The 23,269-nt window shown below is 39.5% G+C and overlaps 2 protein-coding genes across 3 annotated transcripts; one reads left to right on the plus strand and one right to left on the minus strand.

Annotated features, from left to right (window-relative positions):
* Positions 1 to 6,066: 6,066 nt before the first annotated feature.
* On the plus strand, positions 6,067 to 12,882 carry LOC113357430 (serine/threonine-protein kinase RUNKEL-like). 2 transcript variants are annotated; one of them, XM_026600812.1, is made up of 11 exons: positions 6,067 to 6,195; positions 6,339 to 6,428; positions 7,074 to 7,126; positions 7,410 to 7,485; positions 7,784 to 7,845; positions 7,957 to 8,035; positions 8,144 to 8,203; positions 8,299 to 9,966; positions 10,206 to 11,057; positions 11,396 to 12,547; positions 12,626 to 12,882. In XM_026600812.1, the coding sequence occupies exons 1-10, from the start codon at positions 6,148 to 6,150 to the stop codon at positions 12,506 to 12,508; spliced, it is 4,101 nt and encodes a 1,366-aa protein (XP_026456597.1). In that variant the 5' UTR covers positions 6,067 to 6,147; the 3' UTR covers positions 12,509 to 12,547; positions 12,626 to 12,882. The 2 variants fall into 2 exon arrangements, with proteins under 2 accessions (XP_026456597.1, XP_026456598.1); XM_026600813.1 differs by lacking the exons at positions 6,067 to 6,195; positions 7,410 to 7,485 and having other exon boundaries at positions 6,376 to 6,428.
* Positions 12,883 to 15,179: 2,297 nt separating this feature from the next.
* On the minus strand, positions 15,180 to 18,004 carry LOC113361651 (protein NETWORKED 3A-like). Its single transcript, XM_026604825.1, has 3 exons — positions 17,830 to 18,004; positions 16,863 to 16,993; positions 15,180 to 16,201 (listed from the first exon to the last, which is right to left on the minus strand). The coding sequence occupies exons 2-3, from the start codon at positions 16,960 to 16,962 to the stop codon at positions 15,414 to 15,416; spliced, it is 888 nt and encodes a 295-aa protein (XP_026460610.1). The 5' UTR covers positions 16,963 to 16,993; positions 17,830 to 18,004; the 3' UTR covers positions 15,180 to 15,413.
* Between the last annotated feature and the right edge of the window lie 5,265 nt (positions 18,005 to 23,269).

Below are 23,269 nucleotides of genomic sequence, written 5' to 3' on the forward strand. Positions count from 1 at the left end.
CTACAACCTAAGCATACAACAAGAATGGCAAGAAAATCAGCTTGCTATGAGCACTGATTTCTTGCCATTGCACAATTAGCACAATGCTTCAAGTGTATCTAGCCTAACATTCCATCATGTAACAGTGAATTGATACTAACAGTGAGCAATAACATTAACAGAACAAAGTAACAAACATTAACAGGAAATAAACAATCAACAGGAGAGAAACATAAGCATAACAGGAATACTAAGCAGTGAAATTGAAAATGAAACTAAGCAGCAAATTGAACTGAAAAGAACAACATGAACAGAACTATGAACATAAGCATAATAAGTGAACTGAAATGAGCACAACTGAAGTGAACTAAAGTTAACATGTGAACTGAAATTAACAGAAACTCAAAATTAACAGGACTTGAGAGTCCTGGATGTAGGCTAGTCCCAACATAAGTTCACATCACACCCACAGTTCCCTTTTTATACCCAATTTACATTTTAGGGTTCTTACACCCAATTCCCAAATTTACCCAATTGAACAGTAAAATTAGGTATATGATTTTACCTAACGTAATGGGTCTAATTCGAACCCACATCCCTATTCTAGCTCCTCCATGCCTTCCTAACAGAAAATTAGGGTTTTCTATAAAAATCCCAAAAATTGAGAAATTAGGGTTTCGTAAAATCTTACTTTGATGGCGCAATTTCTTCAATCAATCGCTGACCCATCCTTCCTTGTTCACCTGCTCCGTCCCATGCCTCAATTGCATCTTTCCAACTCGTCCTATTTTATTGATTTCTTCCCTAGGTTTTTAGAGAGAAATTAGGGGAGAAAACTATATAATAGGAGGCTAGAACAAGGGGGTAATGATGGAGAAAGATAGGGGTGATGATGGTGGAGGTGTGGTGGTGGCAGTGAGTTGGTGGCAGAGGTGGTGGTGTACGGTGGTCTGCTGTGGAGAAGATGGTGGAGAGGGTATGGCTCGATGGTTTGGGAGAGAAGGGGGGGGTGTCTGGTTAGGTGGGTGGTGCTCGGTCACTAGGGTGTGAGGCGGATGTATCTAGTTTTGATGTTCTGTGACTCTGAGCTGCGAGATGCGAAGATGGTTGGTAGATCGGACGGTGATGCGGAGGCAAGCGATGAGCGACCGTTGGATTATATGATACAACAAAATGAACGGTACTTGATGGAGTTAGGTACTGTAGTGTAAGGCGGAGATATCAAACTTCGATGCACAGCAAGGTAGCGACCGTTGGATTCAACTACCATCTAATCTGAAGGCTTGGAATTTCAGCGCTGTGGTGCTCGGCAGAGACATCATATTTTGATGATCTATGAAGGAGCGACCGTCGGATGCTTCTGAGAACTGATCTGATGGCTGAGAACGGAGGCGCTTTTGTGTGTAGAAAATGAGGTTGTGCGCACCATTCTTCGCGGCTTCCTTGCGTAATTTCTCCCGGCTTTTCACTACTTTTCTGCTCTTTTCGCTCCGCGACTCATCCAAGCTTTATTTATTACCTAAAAATGCAAAATTAATTAATAAAAATATTTATTCTTGAAAACACTGAAAATACAGAATATGGGATAATATGTAGAATTAATGCACAAAAGATGAGTTAAAATGCCAACAAAAAGGGATAAATATATACAATATTTGGCACTCATCACCTCACCAACCTCAAAAAACATGAGAAGGATTAATGCTAATGGGGGAAACAAATTCAATACACCTACCAGATTTACGGCAGCTCCAGTTTCATCTGCAACAGATCCATATGCAACATCGACAACCTCATATGCATTAGTTGTACCTGGTGGTGGTTCAGTACCAAACCTTGCTGATATTCAAGAGATGATTAAACAAACACTCTCAATTGGTAACAACCCTACAGCTGCATCTGCCTTCTCTATCTCCTCATGTATTTATTCAACAGAATGGTTTCTCGACTCAGGAGCATCAAACCATATGACTTTTAATCAAAAGTTTTTTGAAAGTCTTCATCCTGTCATCACCCCTAAGATTCATACTGCTGATGGATCAACAATAACTGCAAGTCATATAGGCTTGGTCAACAATTCAAATAACTTCTATGTACCAGATGTGCTTCTTGTTCCAAATATTACAATGAATCTTATTTCAGTTGGTCAACTGTGTGATCAAGGTTATAACACATATTGTTTTTCTTTTGGTTGTGCTATACAGGATCTCAAAACCGGGAAGCTAGTTGGGATAGACCGTAGAGTTGGTCGGTTGTATCTCTTTCAATCTCTTGCTCTCTCAGCGGAATCTAAAAGTCATGTCGTAGCTGCTACTCCCACTGCACCTGTGTCAATATCTCCCTTCATGTCTTGGCATTCTAGGTTAGGTCATGTTTCCTTTTCTCGTCTTTCATATATGATCAATAAGGGTTTACTAGGAGATACTCGGTTAGATAAAGAACCAAATTGCATCTCTTGTAAACTGGCAAAACAACCAGCTATTTCTTTTAATCTTAGCACTTTTGTCTCAACTGAACCTTTTGCTCTTATACATTCTGATGTCTGGGGTAAATCTCCAATTATGTCAAAGGGAGGTGCTTTGTATTATGTCAGTTTTATTGATGATTATTCGCGTTATACATGGGTATATCTTTTCAGCTCTATAGCATATTTTCTTAAGTTATATGTTGATTTCTCAACCATGATAAAAACTCAGTTTGGTAAAGTGATCAAAGTTTTTCGTGCTGATCAAGGAGGTGAATATATTTCCAATCCATTCAAAGAATTTCTTAAAACCCAAGGCATCATTCTTCAACTGTCATGTACTGAAACTCCAGAACAAAATGGAGTTGCAGAACGTAAACACCGTCATATTATAGAGACAGCTAGAACTCAGTTAATTTTTGGCTCAATTCCTTCAAATTTCTGGGGAGAATCAGTCCTTACTGCAGTCTACACCATCAATAGAGTCCCAACAACTGTCATAGGAGGAATGTCACCTTATGAGCGTCTCTATGGTAAGAAACAAAACTATTTTGAGCTTCGAGTCTTTGGTTCAACTTATTTTGTACTCCTTCCAGAACGTGAACGTCATAAACTTGGTCAAAAGAATGTCTTGTGTGTCTTCCTTGGTTATGGTATTGAACAAAAAGGGTATCGTTGTTATGATCCAGTTAATAGAAATCTTCGTGTCTCTCGTCATGTCACATTCCGGGAGAAAGTTCCATTTTGGTCACTTCCAAGCAGCAAATCATCATCTTTTGAGTCTTTCACTTATTCTGATCCATTTCCCAGTGAATCCAATCCTATCACTTTTCCTATATCTACTCCTGAAAGTCCATCTCCTCTAGTTGTTGATCCACCAAATACGGATGACCAAGACCACTCTACGACTCAACCTAACAGTGCAACTCAGGAACGAGATCTTGATTCTGAAGAAAATTCTTTGCCACCTCGCAATCGAAGACCACCAGCTAAGTATGCAGACTATCACTGTTCTTTGTCTTCTATTTTGTCATTTTATGAACCAAAAACATACAGAGAAGCTGCAACCATTCCAGAATGGCAAGATTCAATGGATGATGAATTGGAAGCACATGCAGAGGCAGGCACATGGGAAATGATGGACCTTCCTCCTGGAAAATCAGTTGTTGGAAGCAAATGGGTCTATAAAGTTAAGACCAAGTCAGATGGTGAGTTTGAACGATGTAAATCACGAGTTGTCGCAAAAGGTTATACACAAGAGTATGGTGTTGACTATGAAGAAACATTTGCACTAGTGGCCAGAATGGTTACAGTTCTTACATTACTTGCTGTTGCTGCAGCACGACAATGGGGGCTTCATCAAATGGACGTGAAAACACGTTACTTCATGGTGAGTTACGAGAAGAGGTTTACATGCAACCTCCTCCTGGTTTTCCTCATGAATATAATCAAGTATGTAAGCTTCGACGGGCATTATATGGACTCAAACAAGCACCTCGTGCTTGGTTTGAGAAGTTTAGCAATGCAATTCTCCGGTATGGATTTACACAAAGCTTCTGTGATTCATCTATGTTTGTCAGATCGTCATAAAAAGGAATTGTCATTCTTCTATTGTATGTTGACGAAATGGTTATTACTGGCAGTGATCTACAAGGTATCACTGAACTCAAATCATATCTCAGTGATTGTTTTAAGATGAAAGATCTTGGATCTTTAAGTTACTTTCTTGGCATTGAAGTTGGCATGTCACCCACTGGTTATTTCATATCACAAGTCAAATATGCATCTGAGATTCTACAGCGTGCAGGGCTATCTGACAATAAGGTAACTGACACACCTCTTGAATTGAATGTAAAATACAGTCCTACAGATGGGACTCTATTGTCTAATCCAACACTGTATCGTCAACTAGTAGGGAGTCTAAATTACTTGACCATTACGAGACCAGACATAAGTCATGCAGTTCACATAGTCAGTCAGTTTATGTCTGCTCCAAGGTCTACTCATTATACAGCTGTTCTCAGAATTCTAAGATATATCAAGGGGTCTCTTCATCAAGGTCTGTGTTTCTCATCAAAGTCTGATCTCACTCTTCAAGCTTACTCATATTCCGATTGGGCTGGGGATATTACGGATAGAAAATCTATTAGGCTATTGTGTGTTCTTGGGAGACTCGTTGATTTCATGGAGAAGTAAGAAACAAAGTGTGGTTTCTCGTTCAAGTGCTGAAGCAGAGTATAGAGCACTTGCTCACACCACATCTGGACTCATTTGGTTATTGTGGCTACTTCGTGATATGGGAGTTCTAATTTCTTCTCCTACACCACTGTATTGTGATAACAAGGTTGCTATTCAAATCACACATAATGGTGTCTTTCATGAGCGTACAAAACATATAGAGATAGATTGTCATTTTACTCGTCATCATTTCAAGAAAGGTACAATCACTCTTCCGCATGTTAAATCAAAATTTCAAGTGGCTGATCTTTTCACCAAGACTCACTCTCTCGTCTTCGATTCTTAATTTACAGACTCAAGATGTGTACTCCACCACCTTGAGTCTGAGGGGGGGGGTGTTAAGATATGGTCAAGATATGATATATCTTGACATTATTGTATTTGTTATTTGGTTGTAACTGCATATATATTCTTTCTGTATATATCCTAGATATTGTTAGGTGTATTTTTTATTTGCCTTATCTAGTTGTTAGGTGTATCTTTTATTTGCCTTATCTAGTTGTGTAAACATGTATAAATCAGGCTTTTGCCTATCAATGAAGATACAAAGAATTATTCTCACAACTACATTAGAATCTCTATGCTCATGTTTATCATATACGACTAGGTTAAAACCCAACCGTAAAAAAATGTCAAACCCAATCGAAAATTGATACAGGGTACTTACGGTTAGGTTTATGAGAGTCGAATCCAACCGTAAATTAACTTATGGTTATAAACCTAACCTAACCTAACCTAACCGTAACTGGTTGTCCAAACCTAATTTTTCAGTGACTTCAATCAAGCTAACCATTTTGAACGTAACTTGTCTGTTGATTACCATAACTTTTATTAATTTTCTTCATTCGCATCATTAATAGAGATTTCAATCAACGATTGTATTTTTTCTAATCGCCCATTAATCGAAAATGATGAAATGATTTCAATTGAAAAAAAGAAGAAGAAGTTATAGTTGGAGAGGAAGTTTAGAAGAAGAAGAGGAGTAGTCTTTTGGATTAGAATTAGGTTTTGATTTTAGTTTTTAGGTTTTGATTTTAGATTAAGGGTACGCTGGACATTTTTTATTGCATCAAGACACCCCATAATCAACTTTTTAGTCACTAAGTATCCATGTGAAGCCCCTCTATTGGAATGTGAAGCCCCAATAATAGGCTTCCTAATGAAACCGGTGGTAAAAGTTTCGAATTCTAGAGTGGAGCTTGCTATGCGGGTCCCACGAGGTGAGACCCACCGTTGCGCGATAATGAGATTTGAAATTATAAAATGTGAACGGCTATTTTGACTTCTAGTACAAAACGGCAGTTAAAATTTAACGGAGGTTCGTGTTGAGAAAAGATTTTAATTTCTACTCCCCCCCTTTTCCCGCCTATTCACTAAAAAGAATCCTCAATTCTAATCTCCGCCCCCAGTCTCTCTTTCTCTCTCTAATTTCTAATCCACGATTTTTCTAGTCTAAGGTTTCAAAGATGAACCAGTATCACGTCTATGAAGCAATTGGTCGAGGAAAATATTCTGTAATAACCTAACTTACGTCGATTTAGGGTTTTTTTATTCATCTATTTGAGTTACTGATTCTTGGTTATGTTTTCAGATTTTTATTTGATTCTGAGTTGTTCATACAATTTAATTTCATTTATTTCTGATGCTGTTGTTGTAGACTGTTTATAAAGCGAGAAAGAAGAAAACGATCGAGTATTTTGCTGTTAAAAGTGTCGATAAATCTCATAAAAGTAAACTCCTCCAAGAAGTAAGTAACTAGGGATTTTCGTTCTTGTTGGCTTAATTTCTTTGGTCACCATGTAATTTGAGCTTTCCTTGTTACTAGATCTGAAGTTCATTTGTTAAGGGTTTAGGAAAAATGTAAACCCTATTTTTTAATGTTGGTATAATATGGGGAAGTTTGGGAAAAATGTAAACCCTATTAAGGGTTTAGGAAAAATGTAAACCCTTGTTACTTGTTCTTTACTGTGATTGGGGAAACTGCTGGTGGAGCTGTAGAACTTATATAACCAATGATATGGGGAAGTTTAGAAGTCGGCGGGCGAGTTAGGCATCCTTTCATTTGTGAATCCACCATTTGTAGTATTTGCGAAAGAGGACGATGTATAGATAAGAGTATCAAATTGGACCAACAACTAAGCAGGCTCATCTCTGGCCAAGGCATTCCATTTTGATATAGATTAAATGTTATATTCTGTTCATTTTCCTTGTTTTGTTTTATATTGTTGTAGAATTATTTTAAGGTCATGTGCTAATTTGTCTTACACAGTTGTTACTGTCGTGCCAAGTGATATATGGCATATATATCATAGGCATGGAATGCGGAAATACTTTCCAGTTCTACCTTTTGTTGCTTATGTTGTATGCTGATGAATTCCTATTTTCTATGCAGGTAAGGATTCTTCACTCTTTAAATAATCCAAATGTACTCAAATTTTATTCATGGTAAGCAAGCCCGGGTTATTGGTTATTCTTTTGGTACATAAGTAGGCAGCTTGATTGGTCAAGGTGCTTTAAATATATGTTGCACTATGAAGTATCTAAACGTTTAAATGTTAGCAATTTAGAGAGCTGGGATTGTTACTGTTTCATGCTATATTTGACTAAAATTTACCGCTTATCTTTGAGGTTGTTATGTATTTCTCATTTCATTTTTAGGTACAATCTTTTGAGATGGTTAGAGTGTATATTTGCCAGCATCTAATTTCTTTGCAAATCTACCTTTTAGGTACGAGACTTCAGCACACTTGTGGTTGGTCTTAGAGTATTGTGTTGGTGGGGATCTCATGACTTTGTTACGTCAGGTATCATACTATATTTCTTTGGTGCTGCTTCAGTGCATTTTATATCTCCACTAGATTCTCTTAATATTGCTCAAATACTGAAATACTATGTTAGAGCTTTGTTAAAATTTACTTATCAGACTTCTCAGACTAGTTTAGGACATATTAGCTTTTCATGCATAGTCACAGGATTAATATTTATTCAATATAAGCCATGAAATCTTTAGTATACAGTGCTGGCCTGAATAAACGATTTGCTGGATCTTCTAAGGTATGGTCCATATGTTCATAATTAAAAGTTCACAAACTGGATTTGCAGGATTCTCAGCTTCCTGAAGATTCAATACATGACTTTGGTCGTGACCTACTAAAGGCGTTGCAGTAAGTTATGCTTCAAGCTCATATATTTAGCAAATTGTTTGATATTTCTAAGGTTTCGGTACATAGTGTTTATCTGGGAGCTGATATCTGAAGACTGCCACTGCTGTTTAGGTACTTGCATTCAAATGGGATCATTTATTGTGACTTGAAGCCGTCTAATATCTTACTTGATGAGAACGGGCGCACAAAGGTAGTTTGCTTTCCCCTTATTTTTCTGTTCTTAAAAGAGGGTATATACGTACATTTTCCCTCTGAAAAACTCTTATTCTAATTTTTACTTTTTCATTGGTAATTGCAGCTCTGTGATTTTGAATTGGCCAGAAGACTAATAGATATATCCAAAACTCCATCTTCCCAGGTTAGTCCCATCATTTGATGTTTACCATTTTTAACATGCATGATTTGTTCATCAAGACACTCTCTTAATCTTTATATGAATTGTTGTTTTGTTAGCTACCACAAGCGAAACGTGGAACACCGTGTTATATGGCACCCGAGTTGTTTCAGGATGGAGGAGTGCATTCATATGCTTCTGATTTTTGGGCCCTTGGTTGTGTACTTTACGAGTGCTATGCGGGTAGACCTCCCTTTGTTGAAAAAGAGTTCACTAGGCTTGTAAAAGCAATATTATCTGATCCATACCCTCCTCTCCCTGGCAACCCAAGCCGCTCGTTTGCGAGTTTGATTAACTGCCTTCTGATAAAGGATCCAGCTGAAAGAATAACGTGGTCTGATCTGTGTTTGCATGACTTTTGGATAACAAAATTCAATGTTGTGTCTCTACCTCCAGAGCCTGCTTTCCTTGACATGATTGAACAGTATGCTAAACCATGTCTTTCAGAACGTAATGGTGATAAGCCACTCCAAAGCAAGACACCCCCAAAAACTCGGGAAAGGGACTCAAAAGGGGTTCCTAAACAGGATGAGAATTCTATTTCAGGAGCGAGAGGGTTTGAGTCACCAGCTAAGAATACGCCCAGTGGCAAGAAAATGGTGACAAAGGCTTTTGGTAGGGCTGTTGTGGAGAAGAAAAAAGAATTTTCAATTGCTCCAAGAGCAGTGAATCTTTTAAGACTCTCAAGGATTGCAAAAACGAATTTGCAGAAGGAGAATGATAAAGAGAACTACAGGAGACCCATGCCCAAGAACTCTGAAAATGATGCTGAGGTGAAAATGGAGAACAATGATATGGAACTTGATTTTAGTGAGAATGTCGAGGACGAAGCAAGTGATGAAGCAACTGATGAAGTTGATGGGTCTGATTCAACTTCTACCACCGATGAAACACTGCCGATCCAAACTCAAGATAATGACAGAAGAGCAGAATCTGATCATAGTACAAACCAATCAGATTCCCCACTTGACACTGATATGATTATTTGTGATGACTCACAAGAAAGTGGACAGGCATCTTCTACCCCACAGTTTGATGTGGCTGCTACACCACCTAGTGTTGGTCACCCGAGAAAAGGGAAAATGCTGAAAGCGGGTTTGGATAGTGGCCCTAATGCAGACTCTTCAAAGTCATCTAAAGGTCTTTCTGATGTACATTGGCATGCATCTGATCTCTCGGTAAGACCTGTTATGCCCAGCAGAAAAGGTGACAAGGCATCACAGGCTGTACCATCGCTTCCTTTTGATGCAGTGCCGATATCTGACTTTATAAAGATGCCTAAAGAGCATCTTGAAAAGCTCAACCATCGTATAATATCTGTTTTGAATGGGAATAATCCTATTTCAGAGAAGCAAAACGTGATAAGATACCTTGAAATGTTAAGTGGAAATGCAGATGCTGCAAATATCGTAACTAATGGTCAAATTATGCCAGTTCTGGTCAAAGTGTTTCGACTATCGAAGGCTTCCACACTGCGTGTCCTGCTTGCTTCATTGATTGGCTTATTGATTCGTCATTCAACTTTCATTGAAGATGATTTATCAAATTCTGGCATTTTAGGAGCACTGACAGATGGTCTACGGGATAAACAAGATAAAGTAAGAAGGTTTTCTATGGCTGCTTTGGGAGAACTGCTTTTCTACATATCCACTCAGAGTGAGCATGATAGAGAAAGTAATCCTCCGGAGTCTCCATCGAAGGATACCCGATCTGCATCTGGTTGGCAGGTAAACTTCCCTTCCTGAGACTATTTCTTCTACTTCACGAGTCCAAGTTGGGAAACTTCAAAGATTTTCAGCCATCTGTCAATCACTATAACCATTTCTAACAGGGCATTATGTTTTATTAAACTAAGTGTTGCAATTCATTAGTGAAATGTTTCATAAAGTATGTTTTACTACTATAAACTCATTAGCTCAAGTTTCTTTTTTTGTTCTCGAAATAACATCTTCTTGTCTTTTTACAGGTTCCTGGTCCAGTTATTGCATTGGTGTCTTCAGTTTTACAGCCCGGAGAAGATGATTTGACTCAACTTTATGCTTTAAGAACAATTGAAAATATTTGTAGTCAAGGAGGGGAATGGGCAGCTCGATTCAATTGCCAGGATGTGATTAGAAAACTTTCCCACATATTCAAGGCTGTGGGAAAACAAGAGAGTACGAGGCTCACTGCTGGTTCATGCTTGGTACGCTTGGTTCGCTCAAACCCCCCTAGCATACAATCTGTAATGGATAAGCTCTCATTCAAAGACACTGCAACTGCTCTCATCAAAGGGAACCCTCGTGAACAGCAGATTGGTCTGAACCTTTTAATTATGGCCATTCACACAAACATGAACCGACAGCTTCATCTCGTGGAGGAGAAGCATCTGATACAAAGCCTGCTCTCTCTCCTTGAGCAAGGAACCGAAGTTTTGCGAGGAAAGACGCTCTTTCTAATAGGCCTTCTTTGTAATAATGACCAAAAATGGCTACCCCATTTCTTCTGGAATGCAAAACTGTTGTCAGCAGTTGATAGATTGGGAAAAGAGAAGGACGAATATGTACAGAGATGCTTGGATGCCTTTGTTGGGCTTGTGACCAATACCGTTCCGGGATTATTGAAGACTATAACTAATGATGTGCGAGAAATCATGGGCGGGAGACGCCTTGGCCAGATATCTTCTTTCGGTGGCCGGGCAACTGCGAAAACAATCACTAATTTCTTTGCTGTGATTCTCCATCTTCTTGGTAGCTCCTCATTCAAGCAGAGAGTGATGAACCCTCAGGTCTTGCAGCAAGTGGCGAGTCTCATCAAGCTTGTGGAGTCACCTTTCCAGGTATGAAACTATCATCTATCCTCCTTTTTCTTTTGTTATAGCTTCCATGCAAAGAACATCAGGACTCATGAGAATATTTATAAAATACATTAGGTAAGATAGAATTTCATTCCTGACCAGAAGAAACCACTTGTGGTTCATTTGCTGATCAATCCTATGTGAACTGCTTAGCTATATCATTTTAGTACCCATCAGCTTTTAAGGCTGCTGAATGTTTCTTGTTAAAATCGAGGCCAATATTACATAGCTAAGATGTTTTGGCCTGGCCATGTTCGATTACAGGGTATTTCAGATGTTTTGTACCCAAGCTCACATATGATCTCGCTCATTGATTTCAGGGAAGAGATGATTTCCAGATAACGCTTCTGAGGATTTTGGAGTCTATAACAGATGAATTGTCCTTTATTGTTGCGAACCCTGACATTTTTATCAGTCAGATTCTCCCAAGTCTTGCCATGCTATACAAGGGCAATAAAGATGGAGATTCTAGATTCTTATGCCTGAAACTTTTGTTTGATGTGATGGTAGTTTTCTTGAACGAACCATTTGAAGATGAGAAGCAAGCAGAGAATCTGAAGTTGATATCAAATGGTCATTTCCTTCCTCTCTACCCGACGTTGATCGAGGATGAAGAACCCATTCCTATGTATGCCCAGAAGCTCTTGGTTATGCTGATTGAGTTTAATTACATTAAAATTTCGGATGTTCTCCACTCGAAAACAGTTTCCCAGTGCTTTGAGTTTCTCCATGGCGACCTTTCTAGTGCAAATGTGAACAATGTTAAGCTCTGTTTGGCTCTAGCATCTGCTCCTGAGCTGGATACTAAGATTCTCTCTCATCTGCGAGTGGTGAGAAAGATTGGTAATCTGCTTGAGTTTGTGAATGCAAAGGAGATGGAGGATTTTCTCGAACCAACTCTTGCACTTTGCAGGGCTTTTCTTCTGCGCGTCATGGGAGCCCTCAAAGGAGTTCCTTATCCCAAGGAACCAGCTCTCTTAAGTGATGGTTCTTCTGATACAAGGGTAATTAACCAACAAAATTACATCAAAGATATACCCGATTTTGGTAGCAACGTTGGCGTCTTATTGGAATTGAGTAGCTCAGATGAAGCACGGGTTGCAGATTTAGCGTCCGAATGTATGATTTTATTACTCAAGGTAGCACCAAGGGAAGCCACTATTGGGTTGTTGACGAACCTCCCCAAGGTTGTCGCAGTCCTAGAATCTTGGAGCCGAGTGGTATCGAGCTTACTATTAAAGCGAATGCTGCATGCTCTAGGGTATTCCTGTAGGCAGTATATGTCACAAGCAATGATATTATCAATATCGGTATCAGATATTACTAAAGTTGAAACCATCGTTTCCATTCTTAAAACTTCGGGCATTCCTGGTGTTGCTGATGCTGCTTTTATTGTGGGCTTGGAACTACAACGGCTTCCACGTTGCAAATAAAATACGGAGTACTTGAATTTGCATCCCAATGAATTGCCGGTAAGGTTTGTGTTATCTGCTGGTCAGTAATCATTTTGATCCATTGTTCAAGTATTCATAAATAATCTGTTTTTGCAGAGGATACAATAACTGTAAAAGCCTAGCGGTTATCATGAAGATTGATTAGCGTTTGAGAAATGACCCTTCCTCTTACTGCGGTGAGTCATTTTATTTGGAATTACAATACACTGTTACTGCCCTAGTCCGAATCTGGCCAATCTCTGTAATTTATGTAATACTTGTAACCCTGTTGATCTGTATTAGTTTTTCCATGTTTTCATTTTCCATCTACATTATATCCTGTTTCCTTGCATCTCTCGGACTTAATATGTAAATTGAGGCTGTAAAAGAGTAAAGACACTGGAGAGGTACTATCCTTTGTCACTGCAGTGTGACATAACTTAGTGTTTTTACTAAAATAGATCTCTCACCTTTTCTGTCCCTCTGCATATAAGTTAGGATACTAGGGTTTTGCTTTCTTTGCCTGGGTTAAGAGAATCAATGGAATTACAGAGAAAAATATTGTGGTTTGTTCATAAAAGTCCAAGGAATAAAATGTCTATTTTCTCATGCTGTGTTTGATTTGAAAATGGAATTTGTCTGCAACAGTATCATGCACGTGAAGAAGCGACAAGCACATGTCACTCCTGAATGAATCTCAACCACCTAATCTTTTCCTATATAATTTTTAACAACCCCATCACTCTAGGTTCCAACACATTTTGTCCCTTTTGTTGTGTTGTTGGTGTGAAATTCCTTATTTTTATTGTAGATTCTTACTTCCTCCATAGGAAACTCATGGCGTTGCTAGTCTGTTTTAGTGAAATAGCACGATTGGTGCATATTTTCCAAACGTCCGATGGAAATTACAAGAAAATTTTGACATTGTTCGGGCATACAAATTTCAACCCTCTACCAACCAAAATGGTCCCTGAATAAATAACGTATGTCTTCAACGTCGTTTACTTGATTCACCCCGTGACTTGCGCGGGGACAGTAACGTCATTTTCTGTGTACTGTATAGCAATAAAGTCTCTTTTCTTTTCTGTTTGAAGAAAAAAGGAATACCAAACCAAAAAAATGTTGTCAAGTTAAGAAAGTAGTATTTTGAGTTGAGTTTCAGTCTAATCACATTGCAATACTTAACCGTAAGTAAGTTGTATTTTCTGCAGTCTGCACTAAACGAATCTGAAGTAATTTGCAAGATAAATAGGAATTCTGCAAATATTTCTTACTAACCCCCAATAAAAAAGTGCTTAATAAGAGCCTCTGATGAAAAGCAGAACTTTATGAATCTAGGCCTTTTTTATTTGTGTTACCTAACCATGACCAAAATAGCCAGTTGTATCATTTAAGGGAAAAAAAAACTTAATAGTGATCTTGTCTGTTAGCTAAACTGCAAAACATGATTTGCTGTATTCTCTCATCTTTTACCCCAATAATAATCAATTTACAACTTAGCACTGATCCCTACCAAATACCCTCCATCCTTTCCTCCCCTTTTTAACAATCTCATCAACTACTAGTGGAGTAATCCATAACCAACACAAATTCATTCATTCATTCTCTCAAAATCATTCTCTCAGACATATTTATTACACACTCTCCCAGAGAGTGAGAGAAGTTATCATATCATTCATCATCAATACACAATTATGGGTTCCTTTTCATTACTCATTAAACTCTTGATTACATTCATGATGATTATATCACCTACACTATCCACCAGAATAACTTCAGAAAAGATTTCAACTATTTCAGCATCACCAGCATTACTACCAAACCTACCACCAGTTTCATCTCCAAGTTTATCACCAGATGTAACTCCTCTATTCCCTTCACCTGGTACTTCATCATCAGACCTTTCTCCATCTGGTCTCCCTACAATTCCTTCAAACCCAAGTCCACCAAATCCTGATGAGATGGACTCTTCTGATCCCATGTTTGCTCCTTCTATGGCTCCCATGTCCTCTTCTTCTACAATAACAATTGGGTCTCTCAGTTTTTCTTGGGTTCTTCTTCTTCTTGTATTCTTGAATTGAAATTCAGAATTATTATCATTATTAGGTCATGCTTCAATTATTGATTATTATTGTCATATTTTGTAGAGTGTTTTGTTCTTAATTGGGTGGTGCTTCAAGTAAGTATATAGTGGTGAGTGATGTGTATGTCATTGATTGTTCCTAAGATTATATTAAAATCTTCTCTTTTTGATTTTTCCTGTATTATTTATTTCTCTTTTGCAAAGTATATTCAACTTATAAATCTCCATTAAACTAATCTTTAGCTCTACCACTACTACGACACTCTGTTTCAATGATTCATATTAATGTCTTGTCATGTGACCCTTTAATTGGTAGACCACATCTTTGATCTTAGGACATTACTTGGAAACTTCTATTCTAGATTCATGGAGATGCTGGGTGCCTGGGTCTGTTTACAATGGCCACTTCAATTGGAATGTACTGTTTAGTAGTGCGCTAGTGGGTCTCTCCCACTAGCATTTCAGAAATGGATCCTGAATCCACTTTCTGGAATCAAATTCAGCTGGGATAGTAACGAAAACACTGCAATACCATGACGAAAATAGAAACATTGTAGAAGCTCAGGATATAGATGGCAAAGATTATAATTGAGCAAGAAAACAGAATCTACATACATATATTTTACTATTACATAATATAAACCAGTTGATAAAGAATACCTGAAAGAAATGAGTTAAACTCTAGACCTAGTTTAAACACAACCATGAAATTCCTAGTAAGCTTTCTCTAATTGTTACATTATCCTGCCATGATGAAATCCCCGTATAACCTATGTTATTAAAATTACAATTTCGCTCTTTCCTGTCGCCAAAATCATGTTCTTAGAGAGCTACGATAGTTGTGACTTTAGACTTTGAAAGCCCATTGAATAACTTTCCTGAAAACAGTTCCTTGAATGTATTGAATTCAAATGGATTCTTTTTCTTGAGTGCTGATTCCGTAACCTTACTCTTAGTTCGATTCAAATCGTCCCGCAGAATCTCCATGGACAAACTAAGTTGTCTTATGACTTCTCTCTTTTCTTCATCTTTCTCTCTCAGTTGCTCCTGTTGGATCTTATTCTCTTCTCTAAGTTTCTCTATCTCTTCCCTCAGTTTCTTAACTTCTTCTTCACTTTCATTAACACCTACACTTAAACCTTGCTCTGCTTCTTCACCTTTGCGAACTTGATTGACTATCTCTTCGGGCTCGTAGACTTCGGATTCCCCAAAATCTTCTTCAAGATCTTCCACTCGTTTATGGACTAGGGCGATCTCCTCCTCTTCTGGGTCGTCGACTTCAGATTCTGCAGACATATCAGATTGTGCAGACATATCAGACCCGAATGCATCTTCAGAATAGCTGTCGTAGCATTTCTCCTGGCTTTGAGGCAACTTGTTTGGTTGGTATTTAAATGGGATAGGTGCACTTAAGGAGGTAATCAAGCGGCTTTTGGGTTCTGACTTGAGTAGATCGAATCGCTCAGCTAAGGAGCGGTGTGTCCTGTAGAAATCTTCAACCATGTTAATCAACTCAGGTCTCTTTTTGTAGTACATTTCTGCTCGCTGGGCAAACGAATCTGCATCTTCTTCAATCAATTTCAGCATTGCCGTTGTCTTCTCATCCAGTTCTGCACAAGTATAAGTAAACCAAGATGAAAATCAGTAAACAGTACTAGAATCCAGACAATCCACATTACAGGGATCATGACAATGAAGTTTGAGTTTTGGGTCTACTAATCAAGGTCATTGAAATGATCTTATGCAGTGATTTCAGTTTAAGCAGCTCAAAATACATGAGACAATCAAAGATGAAGTTTATACTATAGGTTTATATAATCAAGTACACTTGTTTCAGCCTGTTCTTGTCACCACTTCTCAATAGCTGAAAAGTGAAAACCAAGGCACTTGCTAATATGTTCGCACATTTGGGAACACATGAACCGAGGCAAAACAGGATACATGGAAAAAAAAGAGTCCTATTCTTGCAACAACTAAAAAATTGGCTCACGACATTCTAATGTACTACTTATTCAAGGACTACTCCAATTGAAAGAGAGGGGTGTAAAATTCATGACCGTCAAGTGGTCCTAATGAGGTTACAATCTACAACAAAAGAACAACTAAAGAGACAACGGTCATGAATCAAAACAAAAAGAAGCTAAATAACATAATATAAACACTTAACGGTCATGAAACGAAAAGAGCCATTAAAGTAACTATTTTTTCTAAAGTTCCTCTTTTATAATTGTCTTTAACGAAAAAGCATGGGTTAAGGGGAAAAGATGTTACCAGAAAGAGTTGATTGTAGCCATGGAGAAGTCTTTTGGTTGTTGTTATGACCATGAAACCACCATGACTGTGAAAGTTTCTTCTGTTCTTGCACCACCATTTTCAGCACTTACCTTATTCTTCTTCACCTCCTAAAAACACCAAATACTCATTGTGATTATTATTTCACAAAAAAATTAATTTTATAGTGCCATTATCAATGAGATTTTTGAATCTAGGAACACCCATTTTCAAAGATACGACCATAATTATCATTAATTGCAGCACATTTGTTAACAAATTAAGTCCCCTGATTTGATTAATTTAACCATAATTAGAAGGTTAATTAATAGTAGACGGTCAATCAGTAAGGATTTTTTTTTTTTTTTTTTTTGACTATTTCACTCCCCATTAAATGAAAAATCTGACATCACATTTCTCAAGAGCCGTTGATAAAGAAAGAATAAAAATATTACTTGAAAAATAGAATAAAAATATTCAAAATTTCAATCTCCGCCGAAATCTACAGCAAGATCTCAAATTTATCGCTTCACACAGTACTCAAACCCTAGTTGCTAGTTAAAGATAAGATACAGGACCATAGTATTCTTGTATCATGACTGAAATAGCCTTGACTTAGTTCAACTTATACGGGTATGTTGGTCATTTTACAGGTCATATATAGTCGTACAGTTCTTTCTTCTTCTCTTTTTTTTTGTTTGAAAAATTACCGCCGATAAATTAGAGACGGTGACCGGAGAGATAGATGAAAAAAAAACTTGTTTCGAAGCAAGGGTTCTCTTCTAAAGTTACAAAAACCACATAGAAACACTTGTGAAACTAACAAAACATAGTTTTGAGAATGTAAAAATAAGGATACGAATGGAGGAACTGATAACTGCCGGAAATCTCATATCCACTACTAGATGAACTGAAAAGTAATCGGGAAAAATCTTACATTGCAGAGTTAAGGAGAGAGAGAAGGTACCTGAGCCGTTGGAGTGTGATAATAGAAGCAGAGGAAGAAGGTTCCTTGTTGTTTGTCTCTTTAGTTTTGGTTGGGAGGAAGAGGGGGCGGGTTTTTATTTACCTCTTCTTCGAAAAATACGTCTTCTTTTAAGATTCGGATTGGTCTTATACACCCAATCTAGAAAGAATCGCAAAGTTGGGCCTTTGGGATTTTGACAAGTGTCCGGTATGACAGGTATCTCGAGGTTAAGATGTAATTAATTTTATGCGTCTACAACTACCGCATACATGTGGAAAAGGGGTTCTGCAAAGATTTTAAATAACCCCAACAAGACTCATATTTACTTGGCCAACCACTTTTGATCTGAAGGATGATGAGATGATCCGTATGACAATGATTAAACGCCGGACGAACTTGGACGGGCGCATAAAACTTGAAAATTCGAATTAAATTTGTGAGGGTTTTGTAATTTGGTGCATGACAAAGTGAGGTACAAGATGTTGAGTTGAACCAAGAGTTATATAATAGTATGTCACATGTTTTGTCATATTTAAATTGTATAGGGGAGCGTGGTTTGGTATAACGGTAACTAAATCATGGCGGGCCTCAAGGGTCCACTACATTTTGGAGGTTGCTCAAGTTAAAACTACAAAAGTTGCGATTGACCATTATGATTAGCAAGCAGTGACTAATATGGGGAAATTTAAATCACTAGTCGTAATGAAATTATTGTCTGGATTGTTTGACCCTTCGTCGATAATCGATATGACTAAGAAGATCGGCAGTGTAGTTTCGATTGTTACTACTATCATTTTAAAGCTGGGAGTGCAGTCAAAGGCCATCAGAATCCAACTGAATAATCAAAGGCGGAGGCAACAAAAACAAGCACCACTCATGTACGTGATTGATAAATATCCTGTCCAAGTTAATTGGCCTTTCTCATCCCAATGTCATGAATAGATAGATATATATCATTGTGTGTGTACATATTTCATCATCAAACACGTGTATGTAGGAAGACATGTGGAGAGCATGTGGACCAAGTCATCAAAACATGATGATGCATGCCCACAGCCAAGAAGCCCATCCCGCGCGACGTCAGATCTTTACCCGAACAAATCCAAGGGCAGAAGTTAAAAGATGTACCAAAAACACGATGTACTGCGGATCACTAAATAACTCCCGAAGAGTTACTTTATCCCATCCCCAAAAGAAGCCAAGATCAACGGTGAAGAGAAGGTTGACTGACATGGACGTGACAGGGGCAGAAGACACTTGTCTGACACGAGCATGCGTCTCAACTACCCGCATTAAACACTCTGAGCAGTATACGTGTCGATCAACCCGTGGAACGAACGAGGATGACTCTGCGTGATCAAGCAATGAACGAAGACCTCCGCGTGATGGACACAAAGCACAAGAAGATAAGGTTCCAACGGCCCACAGAAACGGGTCCCACACTCTAACCCTATAAATACCCCCTCTCCCCAAAGAGAGAGGGGATCGGAAAAAAGAGAGAAAGGAGGGGAGAGAGAAGGATTGTGAGTGTAAGTTTATCTTTGTATAATTCACAGACCTATGTAAACTCCAAAGTCATTCGACTACCTCTGTAATCATCTAATGCATAGTGAAACGACAACCCCGTGGATGTAGGCCTTAGTGCTGAACCACGTAAATCCCAGTCTTATTTACATTTCAGCACTTTACGTTCATTTGATACTCCACGAGTTTTACTTTTATACTACGTTTTCTTTATCTTCCTCTATGTGAACGCCTCTAGTGATGATATTAGATGAGGCTATGATAAAACCGAAGGTTTTGAGCCAAGGAATCAATACAATCATCTCATCAGTACGAGTGTGTATATAGAGTGCGAACACTGTTTGTGAATATATGGATGCCTTCGTGATTTACGTGTTCACAATTTGGCGCTAGAAACAGGGACTTCGTCCCGGTAAAAGATTTATCTTATCCTGTGATTTCATCTTAAACTAGCATATGATTGCTCTGCTTCATTAGCTCTGACAGTATTTATCATTTGTTAACTTTACCATATTCAAAAACGCACCCGTTATCTTCGATAGCTCCGGCAGTATCTTCGTGTACTGGTTAAAAGATTTATTACTTAGATCCATGGATTTACATTTTTTTAGATCTCGTACGGACCTGTCTTTCCGGTGGGTTTTCGTAAATTTTCAAAGGATCTACATGCATTTTTAAAAGGGATCTTCTCGCGTTTCCACGTACTTTCAATGAATCCACACTTTTAATAAGACTTTAACCCATGTATTTTAACTCATATGTTTTAATCAAATGAGCCTCCCTAAGAGTTTTTTCTGTGGCCCTCGGGCAGTTTTTCCCTGTCTTGGAGTAAGGTATTTCGCAAACTAACCCGATCCGCACGGACATTTCTGTTTCTCGCTGTTTGAAATTCCCTTCTGCAGAAAGAAAACAAATTGTGAGTAAAGAAAGCGACAAAAGGACCCACGATGGAAAAGATGCAGGAAGCAGGAAAATCCAAAGCCTCGTCAAAGGAAGCACCAAGGACAACCCCGGTCATCACCCGAAGCAAGCAGAAAGGAGAAAAAGCCAAAATGACTAGTCAGAGGCAGGATACTGCGGAAATCACTTCGCCTATGAACGCTAACTCCGTTGCAGCCGCGCCTCTCAGAGCAGCGGCGACAAAGTACAGTACGGCTGCGGCAACCCTGAAGGCTGCAGAAGCCAGCAAAACTTTTGCTACGAATCGATTTCATCAACCAAAAGAAAGGGTGGATGAATCCAGAACACATCAACCCGCGCACCCGCCAACCTTCGGAATGCCATAAACAAACGATCAAAATCAAACTGTGCCGGCGGCTCTAACACCGCAGATGGGCACTCAGCCCGATTTGGAAATGCCAACAATCGAAGCTGAACCTTTACCACCTTTATTGCAGACCGTAGAAGAAGGCGGCACCATGGCCGTAGTAGCACGAGCTGGGACTCCCAATCAGGGGTCAAACCAATCACATCGATTGATGGCTGAGCTTGAAGAATTGAAGAAGAGCCAGCAGGTTTACGCAGATGCTGTAGCTCTGTTGGCCAGAGAAAAACAAGATTTAGACCGGATTTCCCTAAGCACGAAGACCAGCCAACAACTTGATGAAGCCAATTCAAAGGCACCAGAACCTAATCGAGACCGAAGAGTCATCGTAGCAGCTAATGGAGACGCGGCTAGGGGAAGTAGTGCATCCGACCCGGATTATAATGACGCAGAGTCAGACTATCACGAGCAGAAGAGCGTAGGGCACCACCGCGCGATGGAAGAGCTGCGTGATGAAATGATGGCCGAGATCAGGCAGTTAAAAACTAGATAAGGCGGGGGAAGGTTAGAGGAGGTCATGAGAGAGGCTAACTCCATGCCCCTAACTCATCGCCTGGCCAACACCCCTATTCCGCTGAAGTGCCCTGTCCCGACCTTCGAATGCTATGACGGATCCAGTGATCCCGCTGCACATATTCGGTATTATAACCGTGTTTAGCCAGATGGAGTCAGAACGACGCCGTACTCTGTAGATACTTCCCATCAAGCCTGAAGGGATCGGCATTGTCTTGGTTTGATAATTTGCCGCCGGACTCCATCCACTCCTACGACCAACTCGCAGAAAAGTTCTTAAGAACTTACATGTACAACAAGGCTGTTAACACCGGAATGGATAAGCTCTTTTCGCTGGCAATTGGCTACAAGGAAACACGAGGGAATACACTAACAGATGGCACAAGATCTGCCAAGCCATAGGAAGTGTGGACCCAGTGGTAAGTATCAACTGCTACAAGTGGGGATTAGACCGAATGAGTCCACTATTTGTTGAGATTCATGGAAGCGTGCCTAAGACAGAGGAGATCTTCGAATAATTATTGAAAAGCACGCTCGTCTTGAAGAAATCCAGCGTGAAAACCCGAGGGCGTACCGCAGAGGTCTCACCGTACCAATTCCGCAGAACAAACCAATGGGGTCAAAAGGAATAGCTCAGTGGAACGGCCTCACGAAGATAAAGGAACGAAGGGATGAACGACGAAAAACGATCGAAAATTCGAAGATCAAGTTTACACGAAGCTCAATGCTAGCTATGCCGGATCCTGCGAGAGATCAAAGGAAGGGAAAATTTGGAGTGGCCATGGTCTAAGGGAAAACAGCCCCAGATCCGAGAAGTCTAAAGATTACTGTGAATATCACTGCTTCAACGGACACCAGACCGAGAAATGTAAAAACCTCAAAATAATGATCCAAAAATGATTGATGCTGGCGAACTCCAACATTACATACGAAAGGTCGCCGAGGATAGATCCAAACGACCAAGCCAGTCCAACTTCCAGAGGGGAACCGCACAATCAACCATCTCGTGTTCTGAAGCCGCAGGGCCCTCACTTACACACAAATAGGAAAGAGGCTACGGAAACAGTTCGAGGACCACTGCGAATTGTATAAGATTGATGGTGTAGAAGTGGACGAGCACGAAGAGTGGATGGACTCACCTATTATCTTCGACGAAAGATATCGAAGAAGATATGGAAGACCATAACGACCCCCTGGTCCTACACTACCAGTGGCTGGATGTAACCTCAAAAAGATCCTCATAGACGGGGGAAGCTCAGTAAACGTTCTATTCTACGACGCATTCAAACGAATGAAACTCCATGAAGAACAGCTATGACCTCTTATTACACCATCTACGGATTCAATGGAGCACCCACGAAGCCATTGGGAGACATCGTGTTGCAGGTTAACGCCGGACCCATGAAAGTAGAAACACGATTCAGCGTGGTTGACGCCCCATCCCCCTACAACGCCATTATTGGACGAAAGTGGTTACATAAACTCAAGGGAGTGGCGGCAACTTACTACCAATATCTCAGATTCCCTACACCTGAGGGAGTGATGGAAATCAAGGGAGATCGGGTCTCTGCAAGAGAGTGCCAAGCCACTCAGGATCGTATCAACAACGAACAAGAAGAGCAGCGAAAAACCCGAAGAATTAAAAATAAAGAAGCCGCGAAAGAAAGGCCATAGACCTGTTCCTCAAGGAAACCACAGGAGGGGTTTGACAAAGGATGATAATGTCCTAAACACAGAAACAGTACTTCAGCAGCCAACAAGGACAGAACATACCAAATAGCAATCAAAGAACGTCCCAGTCCTCGGGGATCCGAAGCCGGTGTTCACACCAGTAGAGCCCGTGAAAGAAATCAACATAGGAACGGAAGAAAACCCGAAGATGATCAAAGTAGGGACCATAATGGACGAAAGAAGAGAAGATTCCTTAACCAAATTACTTAAAGAATACGCGGATGTATTCGCCTGGAAGCTAGGAGATATGCCGGGGATTGACCCGAAAATAATCCAACACGAGCTGCGCATCAAACCAGGCACGCCACCTTTCAGGCAGAAAATAAAAAGTTGCACCGGAGTACCATA

Source organism: Papaver somniferum, chromosome 3 (assembly GCF_003573695.1).
Source record: "Papaver somniferum cultivar HN1 chromosome 3, ASM357369v1, whole genome shotgun sequence".
NCBI classification, from domain to species: Eukaryota; Viridiplantae; Streptophyta; class Magnoliopsida; order Ranunculales; family Papaveraceae; genus Papaver; species Papaver somniferum.